The 22,502-nt window shown below is 46.5% G+C and overlaps 1 protein-coding gene across 17 annotated transcripts in view; it reads right to left on the reverse strand.

The window, feature by feature from the left end:
- Positions 1 to 22,502, reverse strand: part of CUX1 (cut like homeobox 1) — a gene marked incomplete at both ends in the record, with an annotated part of 322,665 nt that overhangs the window by 141,892 nt on the left and 158,271 nt on the right. For all 17 annotated transcript variants that reach the window (XM_084251633.1, XM_084251632.1, XM_084251634.1 and 14 more), the window contains one exon: positions 3,221 to 3,299. In XM_084251633.1, the coding sequence (XP_084107759.1) occupies positions 3,221 to 3,299 (79 nt within the window). The remainder of the gene's footprint in view (positions 1 to 3,220; positions 3,300 to 22,502) is intronic.

A 22,502-nucleotide genomic window follows, 5' to 3' on the forward strand; every position in this document is an offset into this window, starting at 1 on the left:
GAAAACTCAGAAAGCATTTAAGAAAAAATTTTGATCGGTTCATTTATTCATTCATTCAACAAATATTTGTTGAGTTTCTGCTAAAAGGCAGATACCAGGGTAGTCACAAGGGAAATAACTAGGGGCAATATCATACTGCCCCATCTCTCCGTCTAGCCAGAAAGGAGAACAGATGCATACCTGGAGTGCTAAGATGGTAAGCACAGGGTGCTGGGAGCAGGGCATGTGAGACAAGGGCACCTAAGCCTGACCTGGGAGGCCAGGAAACAGTCTCAAGTTAATCTGAAGAACTAAGAAGTAATTAGTGGAAAGAAGCCTAACCTGCCTACAACCTGGATAATTCAGACCTGCAAATCCCAAGACTTACATCTAAATACTGAAGACACAAGAGAGAAGGACTGACTCCAGGATGGAGGCAGACATTAGGTTGCAAAAGTGGACAGAAGTGAGAACATTCTGGAGGTTAAGAGGGCCAGGACTTGGTGACCCGGTGCTCTGGTGTGAGCAGTTGGGTGGAAAGTGGTGATGTTGCAAAGAGAAGAACTGGGGGACAGAAACACACTTGGGGGGCTTAATGGTGCCCAGTAGCCTTCTGGGTGGGAGTGTCCAGGAGGCAAATGGACATGCAGGTTGACACTCAGGAGTGCAACAGGGAGTCGAAATAGCTTTCAGAGTCACTAGCCTGTCTGTTGATAAGATCTGCTGTGGAGGACTCCAGGGTAGCTCTGGGTAACAGAGTTAGCCAATGTGGCATGCCAGGTGCTGCACCAGGTGCTAGGCACAGCATGATAAAGCAAGGCTGTCCGCAGGGAGCTTACATTCTAGTAGGGCCAGCAGACCATAAATACACAATTTCCAGAAAGGGCTGCTTTTAATGCCAGTCTGTGCTGGTGGGACTATGGTGCCACCTCTTCCCTGGGCTGGCTGGTCAGCACTTCTTCGGCTCCTGGAGAAGCCCAGACACAGGGCTGAGGCACCTGTCTCAGTATGCCCAAAGCACATTTCATGTTTCTGAAATAGCTCCCACTACTGGTTCTTGCCAACTAGAAGAACTTAAAGCACCCCACTTATGTCTCTGGGTTCAGATGGACTGAAGCCTAAAGCACTCAGACAGTTAAGGCCCCTGACTCCCCCCACTGTGTAACTGTCAGTAAATGCAGTGCTATTGACCAGACCCTTCCTGTAAGCCTCAGCCGCAGGATTACTTCATCTGAGCGATAAGCAGACTTCAAAACATGGGTAGAGCGCGCCAAGCCCCAAGTCTGCTTTTCAAGTAACTTGTTGGGTTAGGCCACAGCATTTGTGAGAAAGAAAACCTGGGAGATGGGCAAAAGTGCTGTACATGATATGCAGATGTACTGTGATTGACTTTCACTATTATAGAAAATGTCAAACAGTATTTGCTCCGACCATCTCAAATTTAAACCACAAACTTTAATTATCCAGCCAAAACATGACAAATATGAAGAATATCGCCAATATGGGAAAAAAGCTGATGGAACAGTATTATGTGAAAAGAGAAGACTAAACCCCATAAAGATCAAATACTATAAAAATTAATTATATATGTACATGAATAAGGTCTGCTCAGGTAAAGAGCCATATTGATTGGAAAACCAGTCTTTTTTTTTCTCCTTTGGGAAATTAAGATGGAAAATAACTGCGGAAAAAGAATCTTAATAACTTGTTAAAGTGGCTGCCCACTTGAGAAACTTCACTGAGGGAGAACACAGATGCAAATTAAACTTTCAAAAGCGGCTTTTAAAAAACAGCAACTACAGCCCCTTTGGATTTTTATCAAAGACAAGATAAACCAGCCTCCATTCAACTAAAGTCACCAACACAAAACTCGCACTTGCATAATAAAATGTAAATGAGCCCACAAGCTGCTGATGCCTGGGAAACTGACCACCCTGGGCATCAAATAGTCTGTCTATTGTGAAGGAGCCTCTCATGTGTCTTCATCAGAGCCCTCAGGGAACCCCTAGGCAGATACAAACTCTCATAAAAAATCAAAAGGCTAGAATTTGCAATTAAGAGCTGGATAAGTTTCTAAGACAGCAAAAGGTTAAGACAAAAAAAAAAAAAAAACCCTTTTCATCAGTAGGTTGTCCTCTCATCCTGTTCCATGTTATAGGTGAGAAAACTGATGTACAGAGAGAAAAAGAAATGTGGCCAAGACCTCACAACAAGAGAACATGAATCTCCCTACTCCCTGTTAAAAGTGTTTTCCAAAGCTCCTTGCTTGATATGGCCTCTACTAACGTCCCTCCAAGAGGACAGCAAATACCACAGTGCACCTGAATTAGAACACAAATTCAGATACAAAGAAGACCTGTTTCTACCTTGCTTTGTTAAAGCAAGTAATGTCAGGATGTTTGCAGGATTACTAATAAGGGCAAGTGTGCAACTTCAATGGGTGGAGAGGTGAGGGGTGTGGTAATTTGGTTTCCTTGGTCAGCAGAGGAGCACATTCAAGTGCCTTTCCTAATTTTCTGATTTGAGGCTTTTCAGAACCGATCTAGGACCTAGCAATCATGTCTCTCACAGAATCTAGGTGAGTAGAACACCTAGGAACATAGAACCAAAGAGACGGGGGGGGGGGGGTTAAGGTGCCTATATTCCACCCTGATTTCTAAAATAAGGAATGGAAAGCCATCATCTTATCTATCCGAATGTACAGAAAACATTATTAATTTTAACTATTCAATTCCTGTAACAGAAGAAACAACTCATATATTTGGTTACCGCTAATGGGGTTACCACTTGCTCTTCGGCTTTAATACTTAAGTGAAAGATTTAGCCAGAGGTCACTGATCCCTGGATGACCTGGAAGGGGAGGGATTCCAGGTGTACCGCTAGGCCCATTCCTGAATAAGGAATGGCCAGCCCAAGGCCATAAACATGCACAACACCTGCACAGCACATACACAACTTCCATTTCTTTTCTGTGAAAAATGTAGCATTTTATACCAAATCTAAAAGTAGCTCCAAATATTTGCACCAACTAGAGATGATGAGATTAACCACTGTGCATCTAATTTCCATGCTCATCCAAAGTCTAGATTTTGGAGAATTCATGTGCCCAGAACACACCAGTTTCTGAGGCAAGTTGCCATTGATAGTGTAATTCTCTTAGGAAAGCTGATTAGAACAATCTGGAAACCCACCAACTCACCAGACCAAGACCCACTGGTGGGTTCTAAGTGCATGGGCTTACCTGGAACATCAATCAATCTTTTGTAGACATTCAAGAAGGCTGCCTCAGCTTCTTTGCTTCTTTTACTCAGTGCATCAATCTGAAAGAGAATGAAAGAAAGAAGGGAAACCAAGAGATCAAGATTTGTCAAGAGGTAATTAAAAAAATCATTACATGTCTACTAAGTTCCCACAGCAAATGAAGTCTGATTTTTTCCACATAGATGCCAGACAACTGGCCTTGAGCCTGTCAGAGTAAACGCCTACAAACCCGAGCAGCCACCCCATGGACTCAGCTCCTAATCTGGGTGAACAAGGGTAAACAAGGCAGGAGCAGTGCTCTGAGATGATGATGTCATTCTCAACACTCAGTCCCATCACCCAACTGAGTGTGGGCTTTCCAGGGAGAAATATGCCAGACACGGTGCTGAAGGTGGCAATAGAGAAGGGACATTTCCTGGCTCTAGGAGCTTGTGGTCCAGTAGGGGAAATAGGCATGTAAACAAGTAATTAAGTTCTAGCTGGGAAGTTCTAGGCAAGCAGAGCCATGGGACAGCAAGAAAGGGACATCGAGTACAAAGGAGGTGACTTTTGAGGGGACTCTTCAAGAAAAGTTCATTAGGCAGACAGGTGAGGCACTGCAGAAAGAGAACACATTCAGTCCCCTGAGCACAAAAACTGAGGGTTCAAAGATCCTCTTTAAGAATTTTATGAAAGTCAAGGACCTTCCTTTTAGACACACACAGAGGTGTGCACTCGATATTAAAACACTCACATTGTCTACTTGTGTTGTATCCATGGAATCCGGATTATGAGCCTATGAACAGGGCTATAACACACCAGGGAGTCTGTAGGCCTGCTGGGGTGGGAACACGGATACATGGGGAGGAGCTGTGAGTGAAAGACTGGACAGCTGAGGGGTCAGATTACAAAAGGCCATCAGTGTACATGAGGTGGAAGACCATCATCCCTGGCGGAAGTCAGAGTGGGAGGAGGCAGGAGGGGGTCAGAGAGTGGGTAAATACAGAGGTTATATCCTCACCCAGGTGAGCAATGTGTAGGGAAGGAGCAGTGGAGATTGAGGAGAGGAGGCAAGCGGAAAGACTGCAATCGAACTAAGTTGACGTGAGGTACAGAGGTACAGGGCTAGCCAAGAAAGGGGTGCCCATATTTCCAGCTCAGGCAACTGGCAAGTTTCTGTGACGGTGGCGAGGATCGGGTTGTCTGGTTATAACCCAGCTGAGCTAGCTTCCCTCCCACATTAGGTCCATCCCTCAAAGGTCAGTGACGTGTGAAACTCCCAAGTAAGCCAGACATACATCCAAAGAGTCTCCAATTGTTGGATCAACTCACTATGTATTTTGCTCACAAAACACACTTGCTGAGACAACGGATCACTTTTTACACCTGAAGCATGCAAGATGCTACATGCACTAAGTTCACACTGGCGCAGGAAAAGGACACTAAATTACAGATTCCTTCTGTCCCCTCTCAGAATTATACTCTCTGTCTCTAATGTTATTAAAGAGGCAAGAGGATATGGCTTAATTACAGGGCCTCTCACCTGAGTCAACCAACAATTTGTTAAAGGCCGAGCAAGGTCGCCCGATTAAGGATGGGAAGACATCAAGAAGGGGGACGTGGGGGTCTTTGGAAGGCCAACGTAGAGCAAACAAGTACAAAGCGAGCATTTCCAACTTCTAACAAGTGGTTTTCTGAAATTCCTACTCAGTCGGCTGTGTGGGACTCAGACCTATTTCCCCTCCCACCTCCTCAATGAGGATGGGGGTAGGGACGCCGTGGGGAGGGGCCCAGTGATAGACGACAAAGGGATGGGGTGGTTTGGGGTGGGTGATGAGGCACAGTAACTGAGGAGGAGCCTATTCCTATGAGTCATACACAGTTAGGCAAACCAGTGTTACCTAAAAGAAAAAAAATAGGTAAAAGAAAAAAAATTGAGGTTGTAATTAGGTGCCAGAGTATTTGTTCATAAGGATTACCTAAATACGATGAGTTAGTTTTCTCTTTATTTTTAACATTTCCCCCCTCTGGTTAGTGGCAATGTACATTCATTGTATAATAAGAAAAGTACCGAAAGTCGTAATTCTGCCTCTCATCACTGGAAGCCATCCTCTGCCTGATCTGCAGTCCTTCTGAATCAAAGGCAGGCAAACCATAGCAGCAGAAAGTAGATCAGTGGTTGTCTAAGGCTGGGGACCAGGGGATGGGGGTTCAGAGGACGATGGCTAGGGGTAAAGGATTTCCCTTTGGGGTGATAAAATATTATATGATTAATTATGAGACGGTCGCACAACTTTGAATATACCAAAACTCAATGAACTAGAGACTTTAAATAGGCAAGTTATATGATATGGTATCTGAACTGTAGTTCAGTAAAGCTGTTCACATATGTGTGTGTATTTGAAATTCAACCATATGTAACATAGCAAATCTTTTTCAATGCCTATTATAAAACTTGGAAAATGTCTTAATAGCACTATTTCAATTGTCCCTAAGTGCCACTACACAGATTTGTAGACCAAAAGTGGGCTTGGTGCCACTTTTCCAGATGTCTGGCATATGCCAGGATTTGGGTCTTCCTGTTACCTCCTATGAGTGTGGTGCCCATGGGACTAGGAAGCCCAGCGAATACTCAGGCAGCTCCCCAAACCCCTGCATACCCACAGGGGCTCTTCCATGGGGCTCACCTGGGTCCATTTCTCCCAGGTGTTCTGACTAAAGGGACAAAGGATAGTTGCTTCTGTGATGGGCCAAGGATGTCATCTGGAAAGATCCCTAAACTCTGTCCTCACTCTCCTATCTAGCCTATTGAGGGGAACATGGGGGTGGGGGCCATTACCTACATAGCATTCCTGGGGACTATTAGGAGTTGAACTGCATCCCCCACAAAAACACTGAGGTCCTAATACCTATGAATGTGACCTGATTTGGAGGTGGGCCTTGCAGGTCACCAAGTTAAAATGAGGTCATTAGGATGGTGCCAATCTAATATGACCATGTCTTCATAAAAAGGGGCAATGTGGACACAAGAGACAGCTGCCCACTCAGGAAGAACTCCAAGAAGAACTCCATGCATACAGGAACTATGATTCAGAGCCATGTTCTCAACCCGGTTTCCACAAAGACAAGGAAATTCAAACCCAGTCCTGCAGAGAGCAAGGCCAGGCTACTGAGTCTAGTTAATTCATTAAGTCATGGACCATGTCTCCTAAGAGAGGCGAGGCGTCCTCCAGAGTGGCCGAGGCTCTGCCTGATGAGATGCCCCTGAGACCTCTGTAAGTATTTTCAAATCTGGAAGAATTTTGTTGATTCTGGGAATCCCAATATTTTCTATGCACCCTATGCCTCTGCCTTTGTCCAAGACGGGATCTCTCTTCCACCAGGATGCAGTGGGCTTCCCTCGCAGAGGCCTATGACTTCCCATTCCCAGCTTTCACTGATTGGGACACCCTTTGCTGGGATATCTGCCCCTGAGACCTGCCCATGCTTAGGACTCAGGGTAGCCTCACTTCCCCTAGAACGTGTGCTGGGCTCCCTCCGCTGGCAGGGTTCTCAGTTTGGGGTCGGATGTGGACAACTTATCTGTACAATGGGGTGTCCACCTCCCAGGCCTGGGCAGGTGGGCAGGTGAGCTAATGTGGGCAAAGGCTCAGTGCCGGGAACAGGGAGGACAGCCTGACAGTGAGTCATGACCTCAGGTACCCGGGACTCAGGCCCTAGTCGGTTTCCCTTGTTATTTAGTGAGGGAGGAAAAGAGAGTCTCATCCTCCTCCGCACACCCTCTGTCTGTCCACCGCCCCTGCTCCCTGCTACAGGAGCTCAGCCTGCCTGCTGTGTGCCTATGAGACCGTGAACCCAAGCTCCACATGGCAGCCTCCCAAAGGTGGGCAAGAGTTTTGTGAATGGTAAGAGGTTTGGGGTGAGGCCTGAAGGCACAGATAGTTGAAATTAGTAAGGGAGGTGAGACAATCTAGCCAGCTAATGTGCAAAGAGAGCCTGAGACAGAGATTCTGTTCCACATCCCCAATCCTTAAAAAATTTGAGGATGGCAAGGACAGAGGTGGTGCTAATGGCAGAAAGAGAGAAGCACTGCGTGAAGTGCTCAGCCCTGGCCTGGGGTAGAACCTGTTCTGCTCCAGGGATCAGCCTCGCCTCCTGCCCTGCCTCACACTCTAGCCACACCCGGTCACTCCCAGTTCCTGAACACAGGAGCAATTTCCCAGCAGCCTGGAAGGCGCCTCTTTGGAATGTTCCTCTGATCCTCTCTCTCTGCTTCGGGCCACTGCCCTCACCCTCTGGGATTGTCCCCAAGTTTCCAGGACAGCAGATCAGGTTTCCTCAGGAGGATCCTGAATTCCTTGAAAGCCCACACTACGTTTTTGACTGCCTTTTCTCCCAACGACTAGTACACACTAGGCATCTAAATGCGTTTTTATTATCAATTACATTTACCTAAATTGGTCAACTGTTTTAACCACAGAAGTGGTGTTCAATTTCCAATCTTTATAAAAATGCTTACTATATAAGGAGCCCTTGGTAAGCATTTGCATTATGTGCTGTGATCCGATGACACTTGGCTGCGGCCAGTGCTGGGGAAGCGTCTCCTCCCACCGCGCACGCCCAGAGCACTTTACTCCAGTGGAGCCCTGCAGCCAGGCTCAGCCAGGTGCCCTGTGGCTTCTTCCCCTGCAAGTTTCCTGCATTCAACAGTTATCCTTTTAGCAACATTACAACTTTTTTAATGCTGAGCTTGGTTTTCTGTACTGTGATTTTTCAAGTCAAAGGGGATTGTCTATATTCACGGGATTTCATTCTAACCCTCAGACAATCACTATTTGCTTCCAGTAGTATAAGATGCTCCGAGGCCAGGTTTGGAGACCAAGTTCATGGAAATCAACTGCAGGACCCCTGAAACTTAGAGAGGGTGAGAGTGTGCTCAACTATTTGGGTATAGCAGAGGGGCATGTCCTGGTTTTGGGTGCCAGTGGCACAGGCATCACGCCCACTCTCTGGCTGCCCTTCCTATAAGAGGCAACGCTCTCTTACAGCTCTCTGCCCATAGTCATGACACCTGTGCTATAACAGCACCAGTGCCACAGCCAGAAGAGTCAACGTAATGTGGATGGGAAATCATCTTTCGCTGCCATAGGCTTCTAAGATTTGAGGTTGCTTGTTACTGCAGCATGATTTAGTAAACCTGTCTACTACAAACCTAAGAGGTAGTCACATCTCTAAGAAGATAACACAAAATAAAACTAGGGAATAAAAAGCCAATATCTTGAGAGTCAAAGGAATTTTGTTTGTTTTGAAGCCTGATTGCTTATATTTGGGGGTGGGGGTATGATAATGTAAGAGCACTGGATTTGAAACCGGAAGACTGCATTTAAGATCTGGGAATGCTGAGACAGTCACATACCCTTTACCTCTTTGAATTTTACTTTCTAGGTCTCCAGAAAGGATTGATGAGAATGCCAGCCTTGTAGGGGCCTTGGGAAGATGGAATGAGACAGAAGGTGTGAAGCAGTGCAGAGCCATTCACAAACGAGTTCTAGTGCTGGTGATAGTTACTGACCTGTGACATGGCTAAAGGGAGAAACATGTAAGCACCACTGAAATTAAGTCTCAAGAACTCAGAGTCAGAGGAGAATTCACATGTTCAAAGCATCAGTTACTCCACAAAAGGAATTGCCACTCAGTTGTAGAAGAATTAACCTGGTAAGGCCACCTTTTCAGCAACACTTCCAATATGGTTGCTACAACTTTTTAAGGATCTGCTTATATCTTAAATGATATTCCCTGCAGAAAATCCTTCACCCAGCTGTAACTCAGGACATTAGTGGGATTGGGATTTTGGGGGTTGTTATTCAACTTTCAGTAGGGGTTTATAGTTTCTTCAAAGGAAGGAAATTGGGAGGAATGCAGGAATTCTGACTAGAAGAAACTCTGCTTAAAAAAGGACAAAACAATGTATTACGTGCAAATGTGTAAATCCTTCTTTTCCTACTGCCTTGACCACCAACGAGTTAAGAAGACCTGCTCGTTTGGACTCGGAAATTGATTTGAAAATTACAAACTCTTTCCCCGTTTGAGGCTTCAGCCTTCATTGTAACCATGCCCCTCTCCCTGACATTTATTTTGGACTCTGCAGACCAACGGGTCTCTAACTGTCTCCTTGCCAAGAAGTGTGATGTGTCCTCTACAGAGATCCTGGGTCATCATCCTGGGGCCCGGGAAGAACTATGTGGCCTCCCTGCCCTACGCTTCCCTCACTCCCAGATTACCATCCAGACTGGAGTTCTAACATAGCTCTTGCTCGCCCGGCAACGTCACCTCCCAGCAGATCCTACCACTGACCATGCCTTGCCACCAAGCCTTGATTGTCTCAACTGGACAATCCCTCCTGCCTGCCCAGTTCTTTAAGGGAGGTCCTCGGCCAGGAACACCCTCACGGGGGAGCCCAGTTTTCCCTTCACAAATCCGTCCGGGTGCCCTCCATGGTTGTCCTCCTGCCTTCCCCAGGCACTGCTGTCGCTTGGCCCTGGTGCCACCTGAGTTGTTAGTTAGTGAGTCACGTCCGTGGCTTCCTCCCTACCACCCTGTCTGTCTGTCAAAGGCCAGGCCCCAGACCCAGTTCTAACGAACAGCGGGGGCTGCCTGGGAAGTGCTGGCTAGAGGAAGGTAGATTCCAGGTAGAGAGGATTGTATACGCCAAGGGATTCCTTGAAACCCGTCTCGAATTCTGTGACTACTGATCATTTTGGAAGATCAGAGCAGAACAGGGCAGTTTCCTACAATTAAAAGCCTCACAACAGCTTGACTGTCCACCTCAGTTTTGTCTTGTTACAGAGCAGGAGACATGAGGACCAAGCTCCTCTCTGGTTTGGGAAAGAGTGAACTGCCCATGTTAGGACAGAAATTTGGTAAGGCGGCCCTTAGTGGAGGAAAGAGAGGGGAGGGGCTTAGGCTGGAAACGAACTAGTCAGGGAACGTCCCCTCTAAAACGGAAAAAGGAGGACCCTTCATGGGCTTTGTGTACTTATGGAAGAAGAATGTGGAGGGCACAGAAGCCTCTGCAGCTGCTGTATCGTCCCCCCTCCCCCACACATACCCCAACGCTCCGTTTGCTCACTGCTGGCTCCAAAGTACCCCTGAGGGTGACCGAAGCCAGAGCCACAACCCCTGCACATCCTGCAAAGGTGAGAATCATGCTGCTTTGTGCAAAATGGGGCTCACTGGCCAGCGGTGCCCACCGCCATGGGCCATGGTGGGGGGGCTTGCCACATTAAGGCGCAGACACACAAGAGTGGGCCTTTACAAGGTCCTGGGAGGTTCCAAACAACAGTGCTATGTACTGTTGACATGGCAAGCACTCATCTTTCTGGGTGTCACCAGGGTCTTGCCATGCACGGGGGTGGGAGGTTGTGGTGGGGGGGGTGTGAGGTAGGGGGTGGGTAGTGCTGCCCAGAGCCAAGAGCCGCAGTATGGTGTTGGAAGGGCAAAGCAAGGTTGAATCCCAGACTCCAGCACAAACATGGCTATGCCACCTGAACCACTGAACTAACCTCTCTGTGCCTTAGTTTCCTTGTCTGCAAGTGGGGAGAATATATCTTAGAAGCTGTAAGATCAAAGCCACAGTGGTGGTCAGTCCTGGAAAAGGAGACATCACATGGAAAGAGCAGCTCTCAGATGCAGAAAGGGACCGAGTCACTGAGAATCAGGCCCTGAAGCAATCCCCAAGGACACAGGCTGACCCAGCAGAGTAGCATAGGGCTGGACCCGGGAGCTGGGCCGCAGAGCTGGTATGGTGTGCCCTGAAGGAACGCAGCCTTAGAGAAGCTGTAGGATGAGCTGGTCAGGTTACTTATACCGTTTAAGTCTTGGTCTCTTCATCAGTTGAGTGGATAATTCCTTTGCTGAGTTGTGGCAATGATGGAAAGTGAGAACCTTCCATACTACGTATCTGGCACACTCTGGAGTACACAGAAACCGAGCACACATCAGTGACCTTCCCCAGCCACCCCAAATTCAGCATCCTCTTCCCACTATACCATCAGCTATCAAACAAAGCAGAAAGTCAAAATGCTTAAAGTCCTGGGGGACGGAGACATTTAAACGTTTGAGACACCATATGGCAACAGCACACTCAGAAACAATCCACTAGCCTTTACCCTGGGAATTTACAAGCTAATGATTTAGGAATAAACATAGAACATTAAGAGAATGTTCAAATCAATGTGCTCTGCTGGACTACAGGCCACCAGGGCTCAGCAAGGCTGCAGGGATGAGAGAGAACGGTTTTGTCTCATGCTCAGTCTGCCTGCAGAATTCTTTCAAGAGCAAAACACGACCTGAAGAGCCACGTGGAATAAACACTAGAAGTCAGGAGAGAATGACCAGGGGCTCATCCTGGGAAGATGCTCGCTCAGGCCACAGCATTCTAGTTCTAATTTTAACCAAGCACAGCCATGTAAAAGGACGGGACATATTTCATGAAGCTCATAGTAGCAGAGAGCCTGGAGAGTGTCCTCTGAGGACACCTTTGTTCAACGTATAAGTCTTGCTATTGCCATGAGTCCTGCAAGAGTCCAGAGAGCACCCTGAGGTGCAGGGAGCACCTCTCCCAGCATCCTGGCCACCTCTGGAACCTCATGGAGAGAAGGGAGGTTGAAAGCGAGCAGCTCTGGCACCCAAGGTCACACCTTTTCATGACTCCTGACACCCAGATGGAGCGCAGTGAGGAAGAAGAATCATGTTCACAAATACTTCCCGAGGCGAAGAACCAAGAAGACCTTATTAGAAACCTCAACACTGCCCAAAGCATGGTGGATAAATCCTGTAGGGTGTTTTCGGTTAAAGAAGCAGAGCACTGTAGACCTGGGCAGGGACACAGTCGCTTCTTACGTAGGATGACCCGAGTATCCTTAACTCCCCCTCCCCCAAAGTTTGAGAGAAGAGCACCACACAAGTCCAGGAGAGAGAAGACAGCGCCATGAAGAATGGGTGGGGAAAACGAGCACATAAGGTCACAGAGAAGAGGAGATTTGTGGCAGAGATTTGTGGCATGTAGCAGTAAAGAATAAAAATGGCAACAAGCATTTCTATCTGCCTTCACAATTGACAAAGCCCTTTCACACACATCTGACATTCTGGCTGTCAACAGAGGCCCGAAGGCCTATTGTGGGGAAGAAGGATTAGCTCCCCTCTCTCTCAGTGCAAAACCAGAACCAACAAGTGGAAGACAGGAAGGCAGATCGCAGCTTACCTGCAGGAAAAACTGCAAAGAGCAGAGAGCTTCGAGGTGGTAGGTGCTGACTGCCTGTCTCCTTTGCTAGTTTGTTCATTCCTTCAATAAAATTGTGTAAGGAGTGGTGAGAAGGTGTCAGCTAGCTGTGTGCTAGCTTCTCCTCTGGGGCAATACCCTCTCCTCCCCCAGGTAAATCACAGCAAGTGTGTGAAAGGCTTTGCTAAGAATGAATGTCTACCTGAGATTTTTAAAACAGTGTTTTGTGATCCTATAGATATACACGTTTATATATATATACACACACACACACACACACACATATATATATGTGTAAATTTAAGGTGCAATATATATTAAAAATTTAAGGTATGATGCATATAAATGTAAGGTATAAAAAGTATTTAATAAGGTTGCACAATGTAAGATCAATATACAAAAATCAATTGTCTTTCTATATACTAACCATAAAAAGTCTGAAAGTGAAATTAAGAAATGTTCATGGATTGGCAGACTTACTACTGTTAAAATGGCAAAAGTCCCAAATCAATTTATAGGTCTGATACAATGCCTATCAAAATCCCTGCTGGCTTCATTGCAGAAACTGACAAGTTGATTCTAAGATTATTATGGAAATACAAGGGAACCAAAATAGCCAACACAATCTTGGAAGAAAAAAACCACAACAAAGTTGCAGGACACACACCAATTTCAAAACTTACTTCAAAGCTAAATTAACCAAGACTGTGACACTGATATAAGACATGTAGATCAGTGGGATAGCATTAAGAGTCCAGAAATAAACCTTTATGGTTTATTTTCATTAATTTTTGACAAGGGTGAAAAGACAATTGCAGGAGAAAGCACAGACTTTCAACAGTTGATGCTGGGACAGCTGGTTATCTACATGGAAAAGAACCTCAGACCCCTACCTCACACTGTATATGGAAGTTAACTCAAAATGAATTAAAAGCCCAATTGTACAAGCAAAAAGTACAAAACTCTTACTAGGAAACACAAGTGTAATAAACCTTTGTGAATCTTTGTGACCTTAGATAGGTACCAAAAGCACAGATAATGAAAGAAAAATAGATTAATTTGGTTTTATCAAATTTAAAACTTTTGTGCTTTAAAGGACACTATTAACAAAATGAAAAGGCAACCCACAGAATGAGAGAAAACTTGTGCAGATCATATATCTGACAAGGAATTAATATCCACAAATAAACAGAAGAAATAAAACAGCAAAAAAATACAAAAACATCAACAAGAAAATCCCAGAATACATAAAAACAAACAACTGAAAAATTAGACAAAGGATCTGAATACACATTTCTCCAAAGACATGAATGGCCAATTAGCACATGAAAAGATGCTCAACATCAAGGCCATTAGGAAAACAGCAATCAAAGCATTCGCACCTTCAGGATGGCTGTCCTCAAAGACAGGGACTAGTGCTGGAGAGGATGTGGAACAACTGGAGGCCTGGCTGGAATGTCAAATGATGCTGCCACTTTGGAAAACAGTTTGGTGCTCATGTTAAACACAGAGTTACTGTACTACCCAGTAATTCCACTCTAAGGTGCATAACCAAGAAAACAGAAAGCTTCTATCTTTGTAAAAATGTACATATGAATATTTATAGCATTACTCATAATAACCCAAAGGTGGAAAAACCAAATAGCCATCAGCCGATAATGGATAAACAAAACGTGGCATATTTATACAATGGATTATTGCTGTCTAAAAAAAAGGATAGATGTACTTATATATGCTACAACATAGATGGATCTCTCGAAAACATGATGCTAAGTGAAAGAAGTCAGTCACAAAAGACCATGTAGTGTAAGATTTCACTTTCACGGAATATTAAAAATGGGTCAACCCACAGTGACAGAAAGCAGGTGAGTAATGAGCATGTGACTCAAAGTCTGGGGACACTTGTTGGGGGTGGTGAGGATGCAGTGAAAACAGACTGGAGCCTGGCTGGGCATAACGAGGCTCAAGGGAGCCACAGATCCCAGGGCAGAACAAGGAAGCAGTGAGGTGAGAGGAGAGCCAAGGGCCTGATGCTGGGGGGCCCAGGCCTCACCTCCAGGGACTCTCTCTTCCCTTCAAGCCCACCCAGTCCATGGGTTGATGATATCCCCAGCACAGGTGGCGGGTATGGCTACCTAAGATCATGGAAATGGTGATTTGTAGGCCTAAAAGGCGATGGAAAATAATTACTAGCCAAGAGGGCAGTGGCCCATTCTGAAATGGGGGAAAGGTGGAACGTGAAATTCTTCACATTCAAGTAACAGACCGCTACAGGCTCTCAGCTCTTCCACAGGGTCCCCGTGCTCTCCCCAGAGCCACACGCACGTTCACAGCACTCCTCTGACCATCTGCTGCTTGGTGTCAGTTTCATTTAAGGAATTACTGCATTAAATTGATGGAACATTAGCAAAACCTAATTAACATCCAAGACTGAGTTTTTCCAAGGGAAGAGAGACCTGTAGAAAATAAAATACCCTAATAATTTAAATTCCATAGTATTCAAATAAATGCTATACGACTGAATATTACAACTTGGAAAATTTTAGCCCAAGAAAAAGAAATATTAATGCCAGTCTATTCTTTGCCTCCTCAAACAGATTCCCTCACACACCTCCCATTTGTTACATAAGGAAACAGAGGCACTGAAAGGTCAGGCGAGTTGGTGAAGGTCAAGATCAAGGTCAGTGGCAAGAAGCCGCAAACCTAGGCTTTAAAATCCTGGGTCCAGGGCTCTTACCTTCCAACAAAATTCCCTCCTAGTATCACGAGTCCCTGAATGTGGATGGGACAGAGCAGAATCTTTTTTTATTGACAGAACACTTCAGATTTATATACCAAGGGTACTAGCTTTCCTCCCTTCCCCCCCCCCCCCTTCTGTTGCTGAAGGCCTACCTACTGTGCCACATGGGGATATAGAGCTTGCTGGACTGTTAAGCTCCCTGAGAGTAGCGTTTGTGTTAGTCACCACTACCACACACCAGGTCTAGTTCAGGTCTAGTCTGGTACACAGTAAATGTTTAGTAAATAGCTACTAATAGAAAGAATGAGTAGCCCTGTCCCCAAGGAGCTTACTGTCTGGAAGAAGAGAAGGCCATAAAGGACATACATGCTTTAGTGTGGCCATGGCCATGGCTGGTTACAAACAGCATGGTGGAGGAGAGCGTGGAGGCCCCTGCCGGGCTGACCCCGCTCAACTGGCTCCATCAGCGTGGCCTTCTGGTCACGGAACCTATTTCCAGAACCCTTGAGGAGCAGAAGTGAAATGGAAGAAGCCTGGGGTCCCTCCAGGCACTGGTACCAGCCTGTTCTTCACAGGGAACCTTGAACTGCTTACTCGTGACCCTCCAGAGCTTCGGTTTGAGTCTCTTTGCTGACACATCATTTTACTAACTGATTCTAGGGGTCTTGAGCCCCTTTCCTCCATTTCAATTCAACCAACATTTCCTGGGCATCCACCACGCGCCAGGCACTGGGAATCCAGAGTTGCCGCTGAATGCCGAGGGAACCCATCTTCAGGGGTGCCTGACACAGGTCTTCCCGGAGAGAGGGGAGCGAAAGCCCGTGGGGCCCACCACACACAGGCACGCGCCGTGAGCACCCAAGAACACCACTGACGGTTACCGAGAGGATGTTAAAAATAATTATCTACTGAAAATATTAGATTTGCTCTGGATTGTTCATTACATACAATGGCTTAATAGGACTTTTATTGAATAGCTGCAGAGCTCTGGGCCGAGATCAATTTGCCGTACACTCGGAATTTTGATGTATGCTGTTGACTTCCACAACACGGAGCAATTTGTAATAGCTTTGGCTCGCTGTTGTTTTCAAAGCTCCAGCTACATCACAAGCATTTATTTCTGACCACAAAATTACATTTATTCAACAGAAAGCAGCTCCGGGTCTTTAAGAGGTTAACTTCGGGAGTGCTTGGCGGCTCTCCAGCCCGGCTGAGGAGTGCGGGCGCAGTGGCACACGCGGTGGCGGCAGCGCCGGGCGGGCGGCCGTGATTAATAGACTGCTGAGTGTGCCCCTTTCCGCATGCACACGGCTCGCTCTCCTGCCTCCATAGATCATGGGCTTAGCCTCAACATATCTGACTGAAATTGAATTTGGCTTCTCTCTCAACCGTTCATTTCCTATGTTATGCAAGGTTATATCCTTTTCTGCATGAGCAGAACCAAACCAGCTGCAGCTTTGGAAGAGAAAATGTGTTTTCAATTAGGAAGCTGGCCTGAATATTGAACCACAGTCCTACTGCTCCCCTAATTGAGCCATCATGGAGCGAACCTCCAGGAAGATGCTGTACTCACTAGGCTTCGGGCTGACTGGGAGACCATTAAAACACATGGTCACTGTCACTGCTGTCACCACCACCGTCACCTCTACTACCATGCAGTGAGAAGGCGCAAGTCTGAAGGTGGTGTGTTGCACAAGGAGGAAGCCCTCCAGGAAAGGGGTCAGGACAGCAGGCTATGGGGGTCGGGGGCCCTGTCAGAGCTCGCCAGTGTCCCCAAGGTGCCCTGTCCACTTGGGACTCACCCATTAGGATGCTGGGCCCCAGACTCACACACGGCTGACGCCCCCCACACAGGGACCCAGCCTTACTTTTCTTGGGGGGGGGTCATCAAGAACCGAGAGTCTTATGACCAGAACTCAGGATTATCAACAGGAGAACGTGAGAGGGAGAGAGATTCAGCTACTGCCTTACTAACTCAGCCAGGTGAGGGAAAGAGTGACACCAAGTCTGAAAGAGGACGGGGCACACAAAGGGAGAAAGCTGGAAACAGGAGAGGTGATCGGAGCAGAATGGAGGGGCAGGCTTTCAGTTAGGTCTTAAAAGATGGAGATGACCTTCACAGGTAGGGAGGAGCAGAAGGTTATAACCACAGAGGCTGTGACAGAGGTAGGAAAGCACAAGATGGGCTTGGGGATAGTCAACAGAGAGGTCTGGCTGGAGCAGAAGCCAAGGAGTTGAAGCCTAGAAGTTCATTTTAACGCTCAATCATGGGTCCTTACACACCGACCTAAGGTATGTGAGCAGGCAGAGAACGTGATGGCCAGAGGAACTGCCCTGGAGGGAGCTTAGCCCAGGCGCTGCTACATTCACTGTGCATGAGAACCAGATGTGGCCTCCATAATATGACAGGTCCCACTCCAGATGTTGAATTGGAACCTCCTGAGGAGGAGCCTGGGGAGTGGTTATTTCTGGAAATGTGTGGGTAATTCTCATGCAGCTCATCAGTCCATCCAAGAACTGGCTTTAAGAACCATTGTCCTGGTCAAACCTTCAACACCTTCCCGCTCCAACATGTGAAGCAGTGTTTGCCAAGCACAGGTGAGATGGTGTAAGCGCACAAACACGTGTGTTCCCCTCTTCAGATTTCAGAAGCATAAGGCTTGGTATATGGCAAGCAAAACTTTATTCGAGTAACTTAAATATAAAGGCAGAATGTCTTCAGCCTCTAAATCAAAAGAGAGGTACAAAAGAAGCCTACCAGAGATCGAAAGGAGAGCTTGTTTCTGGCTGCGGGGTTTGGGAGTGACTTGGAGGGTCTGACCTTTGGGCCTGGCCTTGAAGTAGGATTGGTAAGAGCTGATCACATCCCTGGCAGCTGACCTCTGGCCGTGGTGTGAACACGCCCATAACAGCAAACACTACCTTAGGTGGTGGCTCATTCCATTTCTGAACAGATCTAATGGCTAGAAAAGGATCTTCTAGTCTGCTGATGACCACCAACCGAAGCCCGGTCCACTGCGTCATGCTGGAGCTTTGGGGCTCCTTGCAACTATCTTGTCCACCCACTCAGATGAGCAAAGTCAGGAAGAAAGAGGCCCCGGAGCAGCCCCAGGTCACGGGAGAGTGAGCGGCAGTGCCTGGGCTGGCTCCCTGGTCCTCTAACTCCCTCTGAAATGCTCTTTAGAGGAAAGCACATGGACACCTCAGCTTTACTTAGACATGGCCTTTAGATCTGAACACTTAAATATGTTACAGAACAACAGATAGGGCTACAGGACACCTGTGAAACACTCATTCACTTTAAACTAATTCAAAGACACTCAACTTATTTGATTAAAATCTATGGAGCATGCACAGGACCTTTGCTTTCCACTGTGCTCAGTCTCCTCCTCTGCACCCCACGTGCCCAGCCTCCACTCCTGCTCAGCCCAGCCTGCCTGCCTTCTCAGGCCCAGTCCCACAGCCTTCCCCGGTCTCTGGCCATCCTGAGTGGGGCCCCTCCTTACCTTGATCTCCTGCACTTTCCCCAGCTCTGCTGATTCTTTGCCTCCCTCAGCTCTTACGTCAAATGTCACCACTGGGAGAGGCCGCCTAGGACTGTGTCTGAAGAAGCTACCCTGCTCTCCTGCTCTATTTCACTTTCCCATTATTTCCCTCACAGGCTTGTCACCATCTGACCTTATTCCTTGTGTTTATTAGGTTTCTCTTCACTGGAGCCAAAGCCTCAGATTCTAGGGGCCTTGCTGACTGGATCCTCTGCTCTCTCCTTGGCTCCTATTTGGTGCCAAGATGTTTCACTGAGTGGAGAAATGAGTGGCTACAGAGAGGGGAGCCCGCATCAGAGGCATAGTGGAAGTCACAGGCCTGGCCATAGCTCTGAATCCTGTGGGTGTATTATGCATCCAGAGGAAAGGGATTTTCGAATGATTCCTTGGCCCCTCACATGGCAGATAACTCTGGGGTGAGCCATGGTCAACCCAGGTGTCCTCCTTCAGGGGCTGAAATCAGGTCACAATAAAGTGTGTGCTCGCAGCTGTGGGTGCTGATGGCATGGAATGCCAGCGCCCACACTGAGGGGCTGGTCAGGAGGCGGAGGGAGGCAGAAGTGGGCTGCAAGTACCCTGCACAGGCTGGACAGCCACAGAGGATGCTGCTTCCATCCACCCACCTGGTGGACACCGGGGGCCCACTGCCCACTAGGAAGTGGGTACATGGAGGAGACCAACAAAGACAGAAAATCTAGGGAGAGGTGGACATAAACTCACAGACTCAGAGTGAAAAATACTCTGGAACCAATGTGCATATAGGATGTATAACAAGAGGGACTTGGTTTATACTGAGATCAGAAGTGACCTCCTTGAGGACATGGCATTTGAGGCGAGCCCTAAGGTTGAGTAGGTGAGGGCTGGGTAGGGGCCTGGGATAGAGGGTGGGGCAGAGGGATCACTGAGGGCTGGAAGGTGGTGGCCAGGCCAGGGCACCCCGAAGGCTTGGGTCAGAGTTCTGTGCCAGCCTCAAGGGCACTGGGGAGACACCGAATAGCTGTGGGGAGACACTGAACCCAGATCCTTGCTGATGCCTGGAGGAAAGGTTGAGGTGGCTGAGAGCTGAAACAGAGACCAGTTAGGAGTCACTGCAAGGCCTTGGGGACACATGACAAGGCTTTAGATGAGGTGAGAATTGGGAGAGAGCCCTGTAAGCCATTATTTCCTTTGGAAGAGCTCCTACAAAAGACTACATTGTGTGAATAACAAAATGAGCATCTGTGAGTGAGATCTCCCCATGACCCTGGAGGCTTCCTTGGTGCCTCTGTGATAACCTCTATCCTGAATTTCCAGCTTCATCTCCATGGTTTTACTGTACATGTATCCCTAAACAGTCTTTACTCAGGATTGTGCATTCACAAATTTTACTCTCTCCTGGTCTGTCCTCTCCCATCCTGTGACTACACACCCTTCACTGACTGCTTCCACAGCTGAGAGACAGTGACTGGACGCTTCTACTCCTTTAACTGCACTTCTTCCCAGGGGTCCACGTGCAGATCTTTTTAGGGTATAAACTCGGGAGTGGAACTGCCTGAACTGCCTTGGAGGTGGATGTGTTTCCTTAGTTTCGTTATCTGACATCAGGTTGGTTTTCCGGGAGGTCACATGAATATACACGCCTAACTTGGCTTCCCCATTTGGGCCAATCTTGTAGCTATGAGTAGGTCACATCTAAATTATTTTGATTTGTGTTTCCCTGATTATGAGCCTTTTCATACACTGTCTTATCTCCTCTGAGAATGCTGTTTATGACTTTTGCCCATTTTCCTATGGGGGGGGAGTTGTCTTTTTCTTCATAATAAGTAAACTTCAACGAAATCGTCTGAATATTAACCTTTGTTAACTATGTGTGTGGTGTCTCCTCTGGGTTTGTGACCTGTAGTCAAGGTCACCCCTGATAGGATACGTTCATGGTCTGGCCTAGGCGGGAGCGCGGGTTGTGGGGGGGGGGGGGGTGGGGGTGGGGGTGGGGGAGAGTCACCATTTGCATCAGGGACATTTGAATACTTTCTTATGAAAAAGACTCAGACAAGTTTGACTCTTTATTATAGTAAGTTTCCAACAGATAATATAAAAAGGTCTTGAGAAAGACGGTCTTTCTAGTTTGCACAGAGGTAAAACTGAGCTCATAGTGCCCTTGGCTTATTTTTTCTCCTCCTCTACACTATCTTTCCATGAATAACAACAAAAGCCTTTTACTTAAAAATTTTAATGTAGTTGAGTGAAACAGTTTCTTTCTTTATGGCTTCCTATTTAAAAAGAAATCCTTTGCTGTCCTAAGTCATCATAGCCTATATTTATTTCTCAAAGGTTTAAAGGTTTGCCTTGTCTTTATCTGCAATTTGTGTTTGCATATGGCATGAGGTAAGGGCCCAACTTCATCTAATTCTTCATGGATAACCCATTGTCAGAGGCCCATTTATTGAAAAGTCCATCCTTTCCTCAATGATTGGTGATGACATTTTTGCCATATATTTGACTTTTACATATATGATTGGGTCAGTTCCTGTTTCATTATGTTCCACTGTTATATTTATCTTTCCCTGTGCCAATTACTGTAGTTTTGATAATCTGGTAGGGCAAATCCTCCACCTTGTTCCTATTTAACATTAGCTTCACCTTCATTGACCATTGGCTTTTGCATTTCAGTCCTAAGTTCAGCTTTTCAAGTTTCATGAAAACTCCTGTTTTCTTTTGATGGGAACTATGACTCATTCTGGAATTGATCCCAGAAAACTGATTGGAACTACCTCCAGAGGAACCTCTCTGTTCAATCATTCATTCAATAACCATCTTTGAGCACCCAAACATTTACACTCCAGGAGTCAGGTGCTGGGGATGCAATGGCCAATTAACAACAGTGGGAATTTCCACCTTGGGTAACTTTCATCTCTCCATTTAAATCTTCATTAATATCCTTCACAAAGTTTCTTTGTATTGGTAAATTTATTTCTAGGTATCATTTCTTTATTTGGTTGCCATCTCCAGTGATATACTTTGTCAGTTTGCTGCTAAGTATGTGATTGCTTTTATTTTATTTTATTTTTTTAAAGACTTTTTTTTTTAAAGAGGCACGTATTTTATTTTTTTATTTGTTTGTTTGTTTGTTTGTTTGTTTGTTTGTTTGTTTGTTTGTTTATACAAGCACTGGGTACAGTCAGAAGCGCGGGAGGGTGAGAGAATTCACCAGAGCCAGAGCGGGGAGCAGAGCAGGCAGAAGGACCGAAGCACACTGCTGAGGGTAGCAGCGGGCGGCAGGCGCCATGTGGGACCCTCCTCTGGTGGGCGGGGAGCAGCCGGGGATCGAACCGGTGTCACAGAGGCCGCGGGGAGCTTCGCAACCCAGCGCTCAACCGCTGCGCCACCGGGGAGGCCCTGTGATTGCTTTTATATATTGATTTGTGCACCTAGCAACCTTGTTAAGTAATTGAGGCTTATGTGTAAGAAAGTTTCATTTCTTCTGTTACAATACTTACACTTCAATTCTTTTTCTTGTCTTCTATACTAGCTAAGACTTCTCTATAATGTTAAAAAAAAACATAGCAATAAGAAGCCTTCTTGGTCCTTACTTTAAGGGAATGTTTTAAAACATCATTGAATATGATGACTGGAAGTAGGTTTTTGATAAATACCTTTTACCAGGTTAAAGAAGTTCCTTCAATTCCTACTTTGCAGGATTTTGTTTTTCATCATGAAAGGATACTGAATTTTATCAAGT

The sequence above is a fragment of the Talpa europaea genome, assembly GCF_964194135.1.
Source record: "Talpa europaea genome assembly, chromosome: 12".
NCBI classification, from domain to species: Eukaryota; Metazoa; Chordata; class Mammalia; order Eulipotyphla; family Talpidae; genus Talpa; species Talpa europaea.